Here is a 16,418-nt window from a genome sequence, read left to right on the forward strand (position 1 = left end):
AGAGAGAGAGAGAGAGAGAGAGAGAATGAGAAAGACGTGGAGAGAAGAAAAAGGCTTAGTCTCTCTGAATTCTATCTCCCCAGTATTGCCCGAAGAGAATATACTACCGCCACCACCATCATGACCGCATCGAACTTCGGTATACCGAAGCCACAGCCTAGACTAAGTCACTACCGGCTTCAGCTGGAGGTTTCGGGATCTTGGCGCTGGGTGCGTTAGAGTTGGAACTTGCATAGTACCTCTCTACGGTCAATAGAGTTGGTCAGCAGAATAAACAAGGGCAAAGAGGGAAGAGAAAAAAAAAAGAAAGGAGAAAAAGAAAATCCCGTTTCGTTTTCTTTCCTTTTTCTGGTTGGGTGAGACCTTGATGTTTCGGTCCCTTGTCTGTTACAGTTTCTAGCCCTGGTTAGTAAGATATTACCAAGAACACATCCACACACACACACACACACACACACACACAGAGAGAGAGAGAGAGAGGGGGGGGGGGGGGGGGGGGAGAGGGAGAGGGAGAGAGCGAAAGTGCGTGTCCGTCTCCCTCTCTCTATCTCTCTCTGTCTGGAAATGTTTATACGGGCGGTGCCACTCCCGAAGCCGCAAGGGTGTGGCTGCGTCATCCCAACATGGGTACGGGGCCGAACAGAATGTACTCGCATACGCGGATGTGTGTGTGAGTGCGAGTGAGTGTGTGTGTGCGTGTGTGTGCGCGCGTGTAAGGGCAAGAGTATTATAGAAGTAAAAGGAACATGGTCAAGATGAGGATCCCGAGCAGTCTCCGGCTCCGATCTGACCGACGACGCGTATTCTCCCGCTGCCATCGACACGGCTCGGCAAGTTCCCTGATGCTGCGTATGTGTATGTGCGTGATCTGTTTGGTCCGGCCGTCTGGGGTAAAGTTGTGTGCATACGATGTGTCGTTTTTCCGTCCGTCCGTCTGTTTCCCTCCATCTCACTCAACCCACGTGGTTTCTCGAGGCGCAGGCCGTCGAGATGAGGTGGCCGGGTATCGGTCACGGCTCCCAGATTCTGCGAGAGGGCCGGGCGGCTCGGGGTGGAGAGGAGGAAGGTCTGCTGACCCTGGGCCAGACTGCGAGTGGAATCATCGATATTGAGATGCTGATACGAGCAAGACATCAGAATGCATGCAGAGTGAAGGGACGGTCTTGTACCTTTTAATGGACAACCTGTCTCACCTGCAGGTAACTGTGGGGGTCGGGAGCTCTTGTGTCATATGAGCTGTCCACGAATGAATACGAAGAGACCGCCTGCACCGTGAGTTAGATGATGCTATCAATATCATGTTATCGCCGTAACGAAGTATGAGTTATCCTCACCTCAGTTGCGAATCACACACGCGACGTCAATGTCTGCTAGTGATGAACGTGGTACGACTATGGATTACCTTGCGACGTAATATGATACTCTCCCATAAGAGGCATGTCTTGTCTCGTCCTCCCCAGTCACACAATCTCCACCTCACCTAGGGAAGAGGAAGGCAAGAATTAAATGTAAAATTAAGATGTATATAAAAAAAAACAGGACCATCTTGAACAGCAGATGATCTTCAGTTGATCCCTGTAGAACAACGATATGTTCCCGACCGGAGAGAGAAGAAATAAAATAATATATAAAATAATATAAAATAATATAAAAAGGGGGGGGGGGGGGGGGGAAGGGAAAAGAAAAGAGGGAAGCAAGCAACGTACGAGGGGAGAGCCCTACGAGAGTCCCACTGATTGCCGCTTGCCGCTCTAGACCTTGCAGTTCATCGGTCCAAGGACTGCTCGAGGGTCTAGGTGCATTTTTTTTATTCTGTCTCTTATTTTGGTGAGCGCTTAGTGGTTCTGATCCTTGTTATTGTTATTGTTGTTGTCGTTGTTGTTGTTGTTGTTTTGGTCTCCCATCTCGTCCTCGTCTTCCCTTCCTCTTCTCGTCGGGTCCCCTTACAGACACCCTCGCCGCGGATTCGTACATGTATCGTATGAGAGATGTCCCAACCGGACCGGCCCAACCACATGTACGCTCGAGCGAGAGAGCGTCTGGAACTGAAGCTCATCTGGGAGTGCTGGTCCAGATTTATCAGCCGGGATGCACGTACAGGTACTGTTTTGCTGTTCGGCAGGGATTGCTCTCGGCCATGCCTCTCCCGCTCCCTCTCTCCCTCTCTCTCTCTCTCTACGACCGATATCTGCATCAGGAAGAGAGAAAGGGGGAGACGAGATGACGGAGAGCACTCACCATGTCGCGATGCATGTAAAACGAACACTGCCGGTATCCTTACACGGCTGCTGGTATCCTCTCTTGCTGCTCACAAGTATTCACCCCTCCCTCCCCACACCGGCGTCTACCTTACCACAAGCGTACTAGCCCTGCTTGCCTCTCCCCTTCCTCAGGACCTAGACACGAAACCTGGATTCAGCTGCGTCCTCTCCGACCTCCTCTCTCCAGCTCTCCCCCACTCTACAATGATGCCGAGCAATCAGCATGGAGCTCAAGAGATCTGGCCTGGCATGGTCTACCGCCGAGTTGGCACGGAGCTAGGGGGGGGGGGGGGGGGGGGGGGGGGGGTGGAGGGGAGCGGACTCCCTCTCTGCGGATCTACGCAAGGTTTCCCCATCACCTCAAGGGGAGACCCTGGTCAGTCTTCTCTGCCTCTCTCTCTCTCTCTCTCCATCTCTCCTTCTTCCTCTCTGTCCCCTCTCTCTTCAGCTCCAGTAGAGGCCGTAAGTCTACGTCTGGTGCTCGGCATCAAACCTTTCCGTTTCCGAGTAGGTCTGCCGTCTACCCCATACGTCGAGGGCAGCGAGTCCGGTATGGTTGAAGTGTATCAGAGATGATGTGCCCTTCTTACTTCCGCATCTCCGATAGTGCTAACCGGGAAGGACGAAGTCTAAACGTGACCTTGCTGTTCTCTCCGCGATGGGTGGAGGTTGTCACCTCCCTAGTGGCGGTGCGAGTCCTGCGTCCCGGCAGCGGCGCTGTAGACACATGTACGCGGTGATGCGTCGTTACGAGTACGTGGTATACGAGTACGTGGTGATGTAAGGAGTCGTACTTTCAAGAGTCGAAATGACATGTTTTACCTGTGCGCTCTCTCGTATTACTTCTCGACAAGTAATACCACTCATTGCTCCTGACCAGCACGTAACTCCCCATCCTCTTCTTCTCTTGAACATATTAATCTTTGATTAGTTTTGCATTGAATCTTTTACATGTTGCCTCGATGGAATTCATTGGTTGACTCGTCGTACTGCCCTACTGCCTAGTCTGCTGCCCCCCTCCCCCCCCCCGTAAGACTAAGATGCTAGCTCTGGATTCTCCGTCTTCACAGCCTCCACCAGCTCATCCATTCCACCCACGGTAGTAGGCCCACTCACTCCATCTGGGGGTAGAGCCCACCTCGGAAGCGGGCTCACGTATGCCCAGGATCCGTGGGCATCCTCGTAACGCAGGCTGTGTAGCCACAGAGACAGCTCGTGCGGACCCGGATCGGAGTAGAGAGGGGTCTGGCAGACGGAGCACAGCTCGCCCGTCATCTTCTCGGCGCGCCTCTTCTCATACTTTTCCACCATCTCGTCGTAGTAGACCACCGCCTGGGCCACCTCCTCCTTTCCCATGCGGGACAGTCGGCTGATGACGTCCTCATCCGTCGTGTGAGTTCCATCCGGATCGTCCTGTCCCAGGTCGAACCCCCAGACGCGCATGTTGGCGTAGATGGGGTCGTTCTGGATGGGGTGGCCCAGGTGTTGCAGGTGCACGCGCAGCTGGTGGGTGCGGCCCGTGACGGGCAGGCACCTCACGATGGAGTAGCCCTTCTTGTTGACCCACGGCGTGCCCCTTCCGTCCGCTCCGCCGCTTCTTCCCCGTCCGTCGTCTGCGGCCGCAGCGGCGACCAGAGTTGAGCTGTCGCCTACGGCCGCCGCACTGTGATTTTCAGATGCCGGGGTGCCGCTGGCTGGCTCCACGGACCCCCCGCCCGGAGGTGGGTAGTACGCGAGTCGTTTGAAGACGGTCCTCGCAGACTTGCCGTTGGCGCGCACACGATTCAGTCCCAGCTTGGGAGATATCGACAGGATCGGCTGGTCGCACACAACCTCGCCCTCGGGGAACTCCCCCACAACACGGGCGATGTACTCCTTGCGGACCGACCTGCCCTTTATCTGGACCCCCAGGGCCTCGGCGGCGGCAATGTTCTTGGCCACGAACATGATTCCGCTCGTCAGCCTGTCCAGCCGGTTGCACGGGTAGGGGAAGAAATCGGGGCCCCTCTCGGCCCTCATGATCTCCGTGATGGAGTTGAAGTTGTACCGCCCCGCAGGGTGCACCGGCACTCCCGCCGGCTTGTCGATGACGATCATGTCGTCGTCTTCGTGGATGACCCCGATGGGCTCCGACGTCACCGGCGGCTCGTGCCGGTGCATCGTGTGCGACACCTTGTCCCCGTTGCGCACCACGTAGTCGGGGCCGACCACCTTGCCGTTGACGAAGATGTCGCCGCGTTCCATGGCGGCCCGGTAGTACTCGAGGGGCCTGTCGCGAAACTCGGACGCGAAGATGTCAATCAACGTCCTACCCCTCCAGCGCTCCTTGCACCACGTGTTGTACGTGAAGTGGTAGGGCTCCACGCGGCGCAGATCCTCGTCAATCACATACGGGCGCGGCCACATGTCTCCTACTGGTGTAATGAGAGCCTCCTGGCTCTGCTTTTCCCTCTGCTCTCTTTGTCTCTGCTCTCTCGGCTTCTTCTGGCCCTTCTTCTCCACGCCGTTGCTCTGGGTGCTATGCTTGCTAGTAGCCGCATCACTGCCAGCGGCCACACCGTCTGCAGGAGCATCCCGGATGGGTGTACCCTGCACCGGTGCGTCCTGGCTGGTGGCAGGTTCATCCTGGCTGGGTGGTGCCGTCGTCACGGCGGCTGCCATCCTGATGGTACCCTTGTGCAGGGGTGATACTGGTATCGGTGCCGATCTGGTGGATGATGCCACCAAGCTTGTCCTCTTGGGGATTTGCCGTACGAGACAGCGTGACAGGGTAGCGCCTATGTTCATGGGCCAGCCATGACAATGAGCCGATGGACGGGGCAAAGGGGGTGAGGGTTGATGTGACAGATGTGCAGTATCAAAAGCGAGTAATAGTAGAGAATGAAAGAAAAGATACTTTGGTCGGATGTATCGCTTTCCTTTCTAGGAAGGATTTTCCTGCTTGAGAAAAAATAAAATGAATAAAGAATAAAAAATAAAAACGGATCAACAGCACATGTATGGGAAAACCTTGGCACCAGAAGAAATAGTCCAGCTGGAGCTTCTCTCAAGTGTCAACTCTGGATCGGGGATGATTCCATGTGCAACGAAATGGAGGGTGGAATTTTCTGATCTGTGGCTTGTGACATTCCTCTCCCCTCGCTGGCGGCAAAATCCGGCAGTAAGATGCGGCAGAAAGAATGTTTTATCGCGTTTATCTGACCGCCTACTGTTTCGGGTAGCCTTCTCGGCTGTCCGTAATGGAGGGGGAAAAAATTCCAAAGTTGAAAAAGTAGAAAAGCTGTACGCCACAATCACATGCGGCTAGTGACACTCTTGCGTCTTTCCAGAATAGCAGCAGGAACGGGACTGTGCTGACCAGGTCGCGCGGGTGGCTAATGCGGGACCGCAACGGGTGGCTAGGGTGGCTAGTGGCGCCACGACCGCGTGGTAAAGCTGAGAATAGTGAGATAGCGTGTGTTGAGAGGAGTGGCAGTGCTGTATGTGGCTTGGCAGTTCGGGGTAATTGGTAATCTGCAATCGGCAATCTGTACAGAGTACGGGGTATTATCATTACTCACCCAAGAGTCAGGTCTCAATGTCCTCATGGGCCATGGCCTGGCTGATGGTGTGGTGGAAGAATATGGTGGAGGGCACGGAGGTGTGGCTGATCGAAGTGGCTGGGATGGGGGTTTGTCTATGCTTAGACCCCCGGAAAACGGCAGGCACGTCCGATGCTAATGAGGAAGACGAACCATCCAGTTGGCTCCTTCCTACTCCACCCAAGCAAGCTCTGGACTTATCGTCATCCTCTCCAACGCACCTTTCTTTTTCTCTCCTACATCTCCGTGCCGCGTCCACCATCAAAAGGATCAAGGTCTTGAGTCCCAAGTCTCCGTTCTCCTGGATATTCGATAACCAGACGCTTCCAGCTCACCGACGACGCCAATCCACATCCAGTCGCTACTACGACGTGCTACTACCCACCATCACTCCGCTACTCCGCTTCCATCCCCCCACTCCATCTACGCCGTCTGTCTTCGCCTTCACTTTTTAGTGTTGTGTTTTTTTTCTCTCTCTCGTCTTCCCCTGACCCAGTGGTTTGTTTTCTCGTCTCCACCTGCATGGATCATGGCTTCTGCTAGCTCCCTTGCCCATCTAAAGAGTCGACGGCGCGAAGACTACCGCTACTTGCTTGACTACCGAACTAGATGGTAAGTTTGGGATCGCTGATTAGTCGTTCTTGAGCATGTGCGCCTCTACTACATGACCACGATGCAGAAAGAAGATGGCGGGCGCATATACATGTACATACAGGATAAGAGAGGCCCCGAGAAAGAGGGTGGTGGGGATGGTGGTGGGCAGCATCTTTGCGGCATCTTTGCAACGCACCCCTCATAATCTACCATCTCCACCAGCTCCCCCTCGGCCAGGACGATCCAGGACGGTTAAACTTAGATTTGTGCAGTTGTTTACTGCAACCCCCCTCCACCTTCTCCGCAGTCACCGCGTGGTCGGCACGTTGACCCATCCTGTCGGGGCGTCGCCAGACACTCGGATTCCCGAGAATAAGCTTGTAACTCTCATCTCTGCCTTGCTATCCCGCTTTAGGGCTTCTCTCTCCATCTCTCCCTCGCGCGCGCCCCCCCCTCCCCTCTATGCCGAACCAAATCACCGTGCTGGTCTATGATTTTGCCTTTGTGCTGCCTACCTGCTAACCTCTCCCGGCCCATCAGGAATGATAACGACATGTATCATCACATGAATAACGCAGTCTACAACTTCCTGTGAGTGGTGTGTTGGCCTATGCCCTCTTTCCCCTCATCTCGCTCTCCCATCCTCGGTCATCTCCAGTGCGCTCTTCGGTCCTGCCCTCTGTTGCATCATCCTGGCCTCCCGTACTATGGGGTGTGCAGGTATTGCACCAGCATGCATGTGAGATCGGATCCCTTGATTCTGGCCTCTCTCCTTTTCTTGAGGGGACATCTCCCCCGGAAGAGGGAAAGCACGAGAGAAGTCTCTGTCCCGATCTCGTCCGTCACCATTGAGTTGCTCACGACTGAAAGTTTTGCATCCGTCATGCCCATTACTATTGATGGATAGGTGATTGACAACGGCAACCTGTGCAGGTTTGATTCCATTGTCAACGCCTATCTCATAGATGAGTGCGGTCTCCACCCGCCCACTTCAGCGGAGCATCCTCTGGTTGCTCATCTACATACCGATTTCTTCTCATCGATCTCCTATCCAGCTGTCGCAGAGCTGGGCCTCCGGGTTAACAAGCTTGGCAGGTCAAGCGTATCCTATGAGATTGGCCTATTTGAGAAGGGCATAGACTCTGTCAGGGCGGTTGGTGAGTTTGTCCACGTCTGGGTCCAGCGTGTCACGGGGAGGCCGGCCCCCACGGGCATGAGCGATGGGCTACGGGAGGGCCTAGAGAAGATCTATGTTGCGACAGACTCTATGACCGGATCCACCGCCGGAAGCAGAAGCAGCATAGGCCACATCAGCGGTGACGGAGGTAGGAAAGGTCGAGATGATAGAAATAGCAAACTATGACCTTGGGTCATATCCCTCTTAGTGGGAATAAGGTCTGCCCGACAACATCTGCCCCTGTTGGCTCACCCACCATCCATCTCCGTCTCATACCATTCATTGTATGCGTTCGGTATCTGTCTGATTACGAATATCATTAGGTCGTATTTTGATTATTATGGCCATCATTTTCTCGCTTTGACCTCCCACGCTTCCTTTGTTTTTACTTTTGGTCCAGGTCCGTCAATTCCATACCCAAGCTTGCATTGTGTTTGCAGCAAAAAAAAAAAAAAAAAAAAAAAAAAAAAAAAAAAAAAAAATACGCTGTAAATAATAATACTGCATATCTGCATTGCGTATTGCAAGTTGGCCTCTTAGATGCTCAGGAGCACATTCCCAGGAGTAGACTGTGCATTATGCATTGCTCTCCTACGCTGTAACGCTTGCATGTCCTGGCTTTGGTGATACCGTTCATTGGCTCCTATCCCTCCGCCACTCTCCCTTTCACTGGAATTGGTATCTCTGCAGCGCGCCGTTCTGTTCTCCACTCTGGAACATCCTTTCGAGAAACTCGAGGTCGCCCAAGGCCTCCTCGACCGACTGGAGTGGGTCTGGCTTGCCGTCGGCGATTGCCCGAGCCCAAGCAGCTACCTCCTCGTTGACATAGGGAGCGCGGGGGAAGTGCCTGACGATCTCGTCCCTGCCGTCGGGCTTGACGGTGACGGTGTCGCCGACGATGGAGATGGAACCCTTTTCGTAGGCAAAATGCCACTCGAACGCACTCATCTTGGATCCCATCGAGTGTTGGTACGTGCCCGTGGCGCCCGAACGTGTTCTGATGATGGCGTTGACGGTGTCTATGGGCAGCAGATACTCGGTGACGCGGTCGGTGATGGCGTGCACCGTGTCGGCCTTGCTGTCGTTTCCGTCCGAGCCGCCGGCGGAGAGGATGAACCTCGTGGCGGCGGCCTGGTGCACGCCGGCGTCGAGCAGGAAGCCACCCTGGTAGTCGGGCTTGCTACGCCACTGTGTGCCGAGGTACTTGTTCTCGAGGCCCATGAGGCTGAAGATGCGCACGCTGAAGTTGGTCACCCTTCCCAGGCCGGCAGCCTGCTCCCTGGCAAAGGCGAAGCTGGGGAAGAAGCGGTAGTTCTCGGCGATGGCCAGCGTCGCCTCGGCCGGGTGCTCCCTGCCGCGGTAGTACTCCATGAGCTTGCGCGCGGCCGCCGTGTCTCCGGCTATGGGCTTCTCGGCCAGCACGTGCTTGCCCGCCGCCAGGGCGGCCTCGATGTGCTCGGGCTGGCTGAGGATGGGGAGTGCGACGATGACGGCCTGGATGTCTGTGCGGAGGAGGAGGTCGTGGTACGTCTTGCCCGAGCCGGCGTCGGAGGCGTAGAGGTCCGGTGGCGTCGTGCCGGTGACGAGAGAGGCGGTGTCGGTGGCTGACTTGAGAGAGCGCGAGTAGATGGCCTTGAGGGATAGGATGTCGGTATTCAGGACGGCGGGCTGTCTCCCTGCTCGCGTCAGATTCTCCGCTGCTACCTGCTTCTGCTTCCTGTGCGCGGTCGGGGACGACGTACCAGGTGTCTCTCCTTGACCCAGATACCGCCTCCGATGATAGCTGTTCCGATGGGCGCCATGTCTGGTCGGGTACGCACCGCACTGAGCGTCTTACCTGAGATGCCGGATTGAGGTATTATGCCGATGGCTGTTGGGAAATGGGCGGCAAGGACCTGGAGACGATATTCCTGTGGCAGCACGTCATGGGTGATGCTCCTTCCCCGCTGCGGGGAAATTTACCCTGTAGCTAGTGGGCGCTCTTCTGCTGTCAAACCCGGCATGATTTTTCGAGGGGGGATAGGCTGGAGTGGGGTGGAATCGAGTATATCGATCAACACATTGATAGACACTCTGGTATCCCCGCATCTTGCGGTGCTGTTGCCGTTCAAGTTGTGGGTGACGTGCTCGCGAACATGAGCCGTTGAGTATTGGATTGGCCTACGAACGGGTGGGGACGACGACGTTGTAAACACGGAGTTGAGTGTAGATCAGCTGGACGACACTTGAATGGGAATACGTATATGTATATACGCCATGAGTATATTATGAGAATCCATTGACAAGCTGTTAGTAATCTAGAGCGTATCAAGAAAGTTCTGAAAGAAGAAGAAAAAAAGGACGGAATTCTACGCAGAGAGAACAGCCGACCAGTCAGTCACCCTTGGTGGCCCGTTCTCTCTCCATGATGTCATGGAGCAGCTGTTCCAGGCCCGAATCTCTGGTATGGAAACCAAACTCGGCTTTCGAATGTCTATCAACATATCTATCCTCTACCTCTAATCCTCTATCCTCCCATCGTACGTTGCATCATCACTCAAGTTGGAGAACATGCCGGCCACTTCGCGACCTAGATCACTAGATCATCGTCAACCACGATGGAAATTTATCTCCTGCGGAATGACCTGCCTGTATGACGCGCATGCACCGACAAATCCAACAACCGCCCCCCCCCCCAAAAAAAAAGAAAAGGTGCGGGACGAAGTCGGACTGGCTGCACGCTGCGCCTACAGCCATGTAGCTTTTTCCGGGCGGTATCTGGAACACTGCGTTGACGAGATCTCCCATGCCACCGGATGGATCGAGATGGGGTATCGGCTTACTGGATGCCGCGGCGAAGGTCATGATATCCTGGAACAACTTGGCCTCCAGCTCGGGATACCTGTCCTCGACGTAACCGGGGGACCGCGTCGGCCTTGGCATCGGAGCGGTACAGCACAGTGAATCCACCGCGACTACAGCGTTCGACACGGCTCAATGTGGACACGAGAAGATCGTTGGGGTCGAATGTCACGACATGGGCCGTCGCTGCGTCGGAAATGTTCCTCTCCTGCTGGTAATGAACGCTGTATGCGTACCGGCGCGGGGAGATACTCTCTGCTCCTGGGCCTTTTCACGGCAGTCCGGACAAGAAAGATGAGAAAGAAAGAGAGAAAAAAAAAAAAAAAAAGAGAGAGAGAGAGAGAGAGAGAGAGAGAGAGAGAGAGAGAGAGAGAGGGTTTCCGGTAGCTGGTTATACTGGAGATGACATTCTTCCCGGAGAATGCGGCCTCTAGGCTGGTGACGTCGTCGAGCTCGGTGACCACGAGGTCGATGCCCAGCATCAGCGAGCTTCCCGGCAGCCGCGGAGGCGAGGCGATGATAGCTGTTATGTAACTGGCAAGAATCCGTATGTGATTGATGACTACATATTATACTATGTAATATGTAGGAAGATCGACATCTGGGCAAGTTCAGGCGACCTGAATAATAACTGGAAAGAGTGGCCGACGATTCTGCTGCCCCTGTCAACCTCGAGTACTCGTTATGCTCATGTTGACGTCAAAAGTTTTCATGTCTCGTACCAATTTAGGACCAAAGACAGATGCAACTGGCTGGCATTTATCGTTGTATCCACTAAACAACATTATCCACCAACCCCCCCCCCCCCCCCCTTTAGGGGTATCAACATAGATTTTTCCCTCTTCTTCTCTTCTTCTTCTTCTTCCGCACAGTCCTGCCACTCCTCTTTCCCCTTGTACGAGGATCCTGAGATACTGCGAAGACAGACCATGCCATCTTCATATTCCGACAGCGAAGAGCAGGGTCGGGACTCAGCTGGCTCCGACCTTTCGTTCCGCACGTGGCCATCGACGTCTCTCAGCCTCAGCCCCGCCGAAGAGGGGGCAGATCCGGCCCCGCTGCAAGTTGATGTTGGTTCTGCCGCCCCAAGTTTAGGTCTACCTGCAAACCTGCTCCTTAATCTTCACACCCCCTCCTTTGTTGGCTGTCGGTCCCGTTCGGCATATACCGTGTGTCACACGGCAGGACGGCACGGGTCGATCTCGAAAATGAGACAATGACGATCGCCTGCCAGGCACAGCTTGCTGACGATTGGGCACGCAGACAGGCCAGGGCGACAACGAGGGAGGCGACAACAACGGCAACGACGACGACGACGACGACGACAACGACGACAACAATAATAATAACACCGGAGGCGATGATGGCGACGTGGAAGAAGAGGATGCCAGCACTAGCGACACCGACTCGGCGTACGGGACAGAGGCCGGCTCGGCCTACACGGGGTCTATGACGTCGTCCGTCTTCCGGTACAAGTACGAGAATGGGCGTCGCTACCACGCCTACCGCGAGGGCAAGTACGTGCTGCCCAACGACGACGCCGAGCAGGAGAGGCTGAACCTGCAGCACCACATCTGGCGTCTGATCCTGCAAGACCGACTGCATACGGCGCCCCTCCCGGACCCCGACGAGAACCCGCAGCTCCGAATCCTCGACCTCGGCACCGGCACCGGCATATGGGCCATCGACATGGCCGACAGGTTCCCGACGGCCCAGGTCTACGGTATCGACCTGTCTCCCATCCAGCCCGACTGGGTCCCCAACAACTGCCGGTTCCACGTCGACGACTTCGAGGACGAGTGGACCTACAGCGACACGGAGAAGTTTGACTACATACACGGGCGTGCCCTGAGCGGCACCTCGGCCGACTGGCCCCGCTTCTACCAGCGCGTCAAGGACAGCCTCAAACCGGGCGGCTGGGTCGAGATGCAGGAGTACGACGCCTGGATCTTCAGCGACGACGACAGCTGCGATAGGGCCCCCTGGACGATGGAGTACGTCCGGAAGCTCGACGGGGCGAGCAGGACGTACGGCAAGCCGATCAATGTGGCCAAACACCACAAGACGTGGATGGTTGAAGCTGGCTTCGAGAATGCCCGTGAGATTGTCTACAGGGTGAGTCGAGTCCTCGAGGGAGACTGGGCGGGAGAGAGCAGGAGAGAGCAGGAGAGGGAGAGAGATGAGAGAGATGAGAGCAANTTGTCTACAGGGTGAGTCGAGTCCTCGAGGGAGACTGGGCGGGAGAGAGCAGGAGAGAGCAGGAGAGGGAGAGAGATGAGAGAGATGAGAGCAAGAAGAAATGAGGGGGGGGGGGGGGATGTAAAGAACCGACTTGGAAAGGATGGTTTGACTGACAGTGCGTGCGTGCGTGCGTGTGTGTCATGAACAGATACCCATCGGTGCTTGGGCAAAGGACCCCTTGTTGAAGGAGATGGGACGCTTCGAGCTCATTCACATGCAGATGTCGGTCGACTCACATACTCCGGCTCTCTTCTCCCGAGTTTACGACTACACACCAGACCAGATCCGTATACTGTCCGAGGGCGTCAAGCGCGAGTTCCGCGACAAGAGCCTGCGGCTCATCAAATCGTACCGGTTCATCACGGGCCGCAATCCGACTGAATGAGACGACGACGGCGACGACGGCGACGACGGCGATGGCGACAAAGAGAAGCAAGAGCCGAGACCAGGATAGGCCCCCCCCCCCTCCAGCTCGCTTCCCTTACCCTCCTCCTCCCCCCTCCCTCCTCCGGGAACACCAATTGCCGACGAGGGAAATGACTTTATTTCCCCAACTTTCTCTCTCCCACGACATTAATGCTACCCACGACCACGAATCGACTTCTCGATCCGACCAACCGCATAATATATGGCTATAATACATATTGAATATACATAATGATCATATAACTAAGCCAGGGTAAACTATATTGACTGGTTGCGACGCTGCAACCTAATGATGCGACGACGTATTACGGGTGGACTGTAGAGCCACATTTTTCTCACCCTCTTCCGACAGTTTTACCGCCGTACGTATCCACGGACGTTAAACCCCTCACCTCGAGGAGGAAGAAGAAGAAAAGAGAAAACACGGAGTGATCGACGGCATGGGGATATCAGCTACACGCTAGCCTTGTCGGTTCCCTTGTGCAGCAGCAAGTAGAGGTAGAGGTAGCCGCGCAGGACCGCCCTCGGCTGTGACGATCTCGTCCTCACCCTGCCCAGAAATAGAGTCGGCGTGCGAGCCGAGAGTGAGGGCTGGTGCATCCCGAGAAGATGGCACACGGGGAGTGTGCCTGATGTGCGTGGAGGATGCCTGCCTGCTATGCTCACCCTAGTCTGCTCTCTCTCTCTTTTTTTTTTCTTTTTTTTTTTTTTACGTCGCAATCACTCCGTCTACTCCGTTCTCATGCTTGCCAGCCTGCAGCCGGCGGATACGGCGTGCTCCGTGTCTATTGAGATGTGACGGACATGTCTTTCTCTGATCGCTTTTTCTCCTGCCAATTCGACCCGCAACGGAGAAGGTCACCTAGGGACGTCCCGTCCCGAGGTCCCACGTATGCTACGACGCGAATGGTGTTATGGAGAATGAGAAGAAGCATGACCATCGACCACTCGTCTGGTCAGCCTGGATACCACGTACGAGTATCCGCAATGTCGCACGACGTCGTAGTATCTTACTCGTCATGGATCAACGGATTCTGCTCACATGTACGTCGCTCAACCTGCATTATGTCCACTAGTGTATGCGCGGAGGGCCCAGTCTCGCGCGTGGTAATTGGCATATATGTAGGTATATATATGTAGACCGCAGCACGAGCAGTACCAGCCGTGACCAGCAGTGATATTGCCATCGTTACTGTCGTCGTTCCCACATGTCAGGCTACCAGTAATAGTAATATAGAACTAGTACTACACTACGAGGTATCCGTACAGGGGGGCTCGGTGATGATCCATCAAGGCTGCGTCTGCGTGAGTCTCGTCGTTGCGGAGCACGACTACTGCAAGTCCTGCGACGAGAACTGGATCACCATCTGTTAGTTTGGAAACCAACTGACCGGCTAGCCGTGGTCTAGACCTTGGGGGGGGGGGGGGGGGGGGGGGGGCGCATTGTCAAAGCAAAGAGTGTACGTGTATCTAGTTCTTCGTACGAGTGAGCTGCTCCGAGTCAGTGGTCAGTGGCCAAGAAGGCCAGAAAGGGAAGAAAGGAAGGGTGATATGGTCTACTCTCGCTCGCTCGGCTACCAAGGTCTCCGTTCAGGTGCATGCGTGGTTTTTCACGTATTCGAAAAGTCACAAGTAATATCGTATGCCTACCACGCACGGCGGCGTATTGGTGACATTCAAAAGCAAGCCACTTGCCGGCCCATGTCCTCGGCAACGCTCCACCGACCAAGACGGTGCAGAAATGCACGGCGGACGTATGGTGCACTCGCAGCCATCTGCTCGTGGGTGAATGCGACGCTGCAGTGTACGAGTCCAGGTTCCTCTATCGGCCAGGTTCAGAACGAGGAGAGGAGGAGGAGGAAGAGAGGAAGGATGGGAGGGAAGAAAGGGCCAGGCGCCGATCACGAATGCACAACGGGTACGGCGACGGGCATGACCGTGGAATGCACGCAACTGAGGGAGTGGAAGAAGAAGAAGAAGAAGAAGAAGGAGAAGTCATAAATGATAGCTGACTGACAGCGCGTCGAGCCCAAAGGAGACACGGGCAGCATACGAAATTCTCTGGCGCGGTAACGAAAGCCGAGGCTTCCCTCTCTCTCTCTCTCTCTCTCTCTCCCTCCCACTGCTCAACTCCTTCACCGACAAATGCCGTTCCACTATCCTCGATATGCAAGGTTCCACTTATCCTATCCGGCCTGCTTGGGTTGCATGAAGCCGTTACTCCAGATCGGGACAGACAGACAGGGGTCTTGATGGCGGCAACCGATACTCTGTGCATGCCATTGGCTTGGAGGGTTCCTCTCCCCCACCCCTCCCCTCGAGGATCAAGCATGACGCTACTGCACAGGGACAATGGTCCTGCTCTTGGGTTGGGGGGTTGTCTCCATGGCTGGTCTCTTACCCCCCCCTCTCCCTTCTCAATGGGACAGCCCGTACGTCTGGGTACTGTTGGCTCCGGAGTCCTTCTTGTCCGCCTGTCTGTCTGCCTGCCGTCGTCGTAGTCATTGCTCTTCTTTCCTTCTCTCTTGAGCGCCAATGCTACTCTGCACGTATGACCGTGCACGGTGAGCACCATTGTTTACGAATGGGAGAGGCTTAATGACATGGCATATGGACACCATACGTTGGCAAGCCGCCAACAGCAAGGTCTGGCTAGCCCTCGTCTCAACCTGTTAGGACCAATTACCGAGAGGCCACCTGCTTGCACGGGCCCCATGCAAGGGCTCAAGGGTTCAGTCAGTTTCACACATGCACACGAGGAGGGAGGCAGCTCATAACAAGGAAATAGGTCCACGTGTGCGTGCGAATCCCAACGGGACGGTCTCCCATGACGTGCTTATACCCCAACAGAGCAATGAATCTGCTCGTAGGAGAGGAGGTGTGTGCGCGCGAGGAGTTACTGTGCGAAGATGTAAAGACAGGGGGAAAAAAAGAGCGTGTTATTGCATTTCATCAAGTCATTTCTAAATGATTCGTGTGAGTAGAATATAGACGAAAGCGAGCGAAACAGCGAAAAACAAGAGAGAAAGAAAATTGCCGGGTATCTCAAAAAAGAGCCAAATGCTAAGACCCTTCCATCCGTCTTTTTTTGTCTTGTCCAGTTTCGTCCTCCAAGTTCAAAACATCATTGTTCGGAAGATGTGGGGGAGGGGGATGGGGGGGGGGATGGGGAAATACACAGAAAACCCAAAGAGAAGAAATTTGTAGATAGTAAGGATCCGTTATATAATGCAGAGGAAGACCGGGGGGTTGGGTTGGGTTGGGTTGGGTTGGGTTGGAAAGAGGAGAACGAGCAGA

The 16,418-nt window shown here is 55.0% G+C and overlaps 6 protein-coding genes across 6 annotated transcripts; 2 read left to right on the forward strand and 4 right to left on the reverse strand.

Annotated features, from left to right (window-relative positions):
- Positions 1 to 157: 157 nt before the first annotated feature.
- GMORB2_1868 (uncharacterized protein) lies at positions 158 to 1,231 on the reverse strand (the record flags this gene model as incomplete). The annotated part of the gene is made up of 3 exons (XM_035463849.1): positions 158 to 241; positions 1,077 to 1,116; positions 1,194 to 1,231. The coding sequence occupies 3 exons, from the start codon at positions 1,229 to 1,231 to the stop codon at positions 158 to 160; spliced, it is 162 nt and encodes a 53-aa protein (XP_035320113.1).
- Positions 1,232 to 3,296: 2,065 nt separating this feature from the next.
- On the reverse strand, positions 3,297 to 4,922 carry GMORB2_1869 (tRNA pseudouridine32 synthase; the record flags this gene model as incomplete). Its single annotated transcript, XM_035463850.1, has 1 exon — positions 3,297 to 4,922. The coding sequence occupies one exon, from the start codon at positions 4,920 to 4,922 to the stop codon at positions 3,297 to 3,299; it is 1,626 nt and encodes a 541-aa protein (XP_035320114.1).
- A 1,449-nt stretch (positions 4,923 to 6,371) lies between these two features.
- GMORB2_1870 (acyl-CoA thioester hydrolase) lies at positions 6,372 to 7,799 on the forward strand (the record flags this gene model as incomplete). Its single annotated transcript, XM_035463851.1, has 3 exons — positions 6,372 to 6,454; positions 6,977 to 7,027; positions 7,370 to 7,799. The coding sequence occupies 3 exons, from the start codon at positions 6,372 to 6,374 to the stop codon at positions 7,797 to 7,799; spliced, it is 564 nt and encodes a 187-aa protein (XP_035320115.1).
- Positions 7,800 to 8,279: 480 nt separating this feature from the next.
- On the reverse strand, positions 8,280 to 9,415 carry GMORB2_1871 (Oxidoreductase family, NAD-binding Rossmann fold; the record flags this gene model as incomplete). Its single annotated transcript, XM_035463852.1, has 2 exons — positions 8,280 to 9,317; positions 9,356 to 9,415. 2 exons carry the CDS (start codon positions 9,413 to 9,415, stop codon positions 8,280 to 8,282), a joined length of 1,098 nt encoding a protein of 365 aa, XP_035320116.1.
- Positions 9,416 to 9,986: 571 nt separating this feature from the next.
- Positions 9,987 to 10,936, reverse strand: GMORB2_1872 (NmrA-like family; the record flags this gene model as incomplete). The annotated part of the gene is given in 5 exon segments (XM_035463853.1): positions 9,987 to 10,086; positions 10,137 to 10,190; positions 10,324 to 10,494; positions 10,511 to 10,721; positions 10,852 to 10,936. 5 exon segments carry the CDS (start codon positions 10,934 to 10,936, stop codon positions 9,987 to 9,989), a joined length of 621 nt encoding a protein of 206 aa, XP_035320117.1.
- Positions 10,937 to 11,717: 781 nt separating this feature from the next.
- GMORB2_1873 (to methyltransferase) lies at positions 11,718 to 13,080 on the forward strand (the record flags this gene model as incomplete). Its single annotated transcript, XM_035463854.1, has 2 exons — positions 11,718 to 12,569; positions 12,844 to 13,080. Coding segments are annotated over 2 exons (1,089 nt in total), but the record flags the coding sequence as incomplete, so codon positions are not given.
- Between the last annotated feature and the right edge of the window lie 3,338 nt (positions 13,081 to 16,418).

The sequence above is a fragment of the Geosmithia morbida genome (genome assembly GCF_012550715.1).
Source record: "Geosmithia morbida isolate 1262 chromosome Unknown scaffold_11, whole genome shotgun sequence".
Classification (NCBI taxonomy): domain Eukaryota; kingdom Fungi; phylum Ascomycota; class Sordariomycetes; order Hypocreales; family Bionectriaceae; genus Geosmithia; species Geosmithia morbida.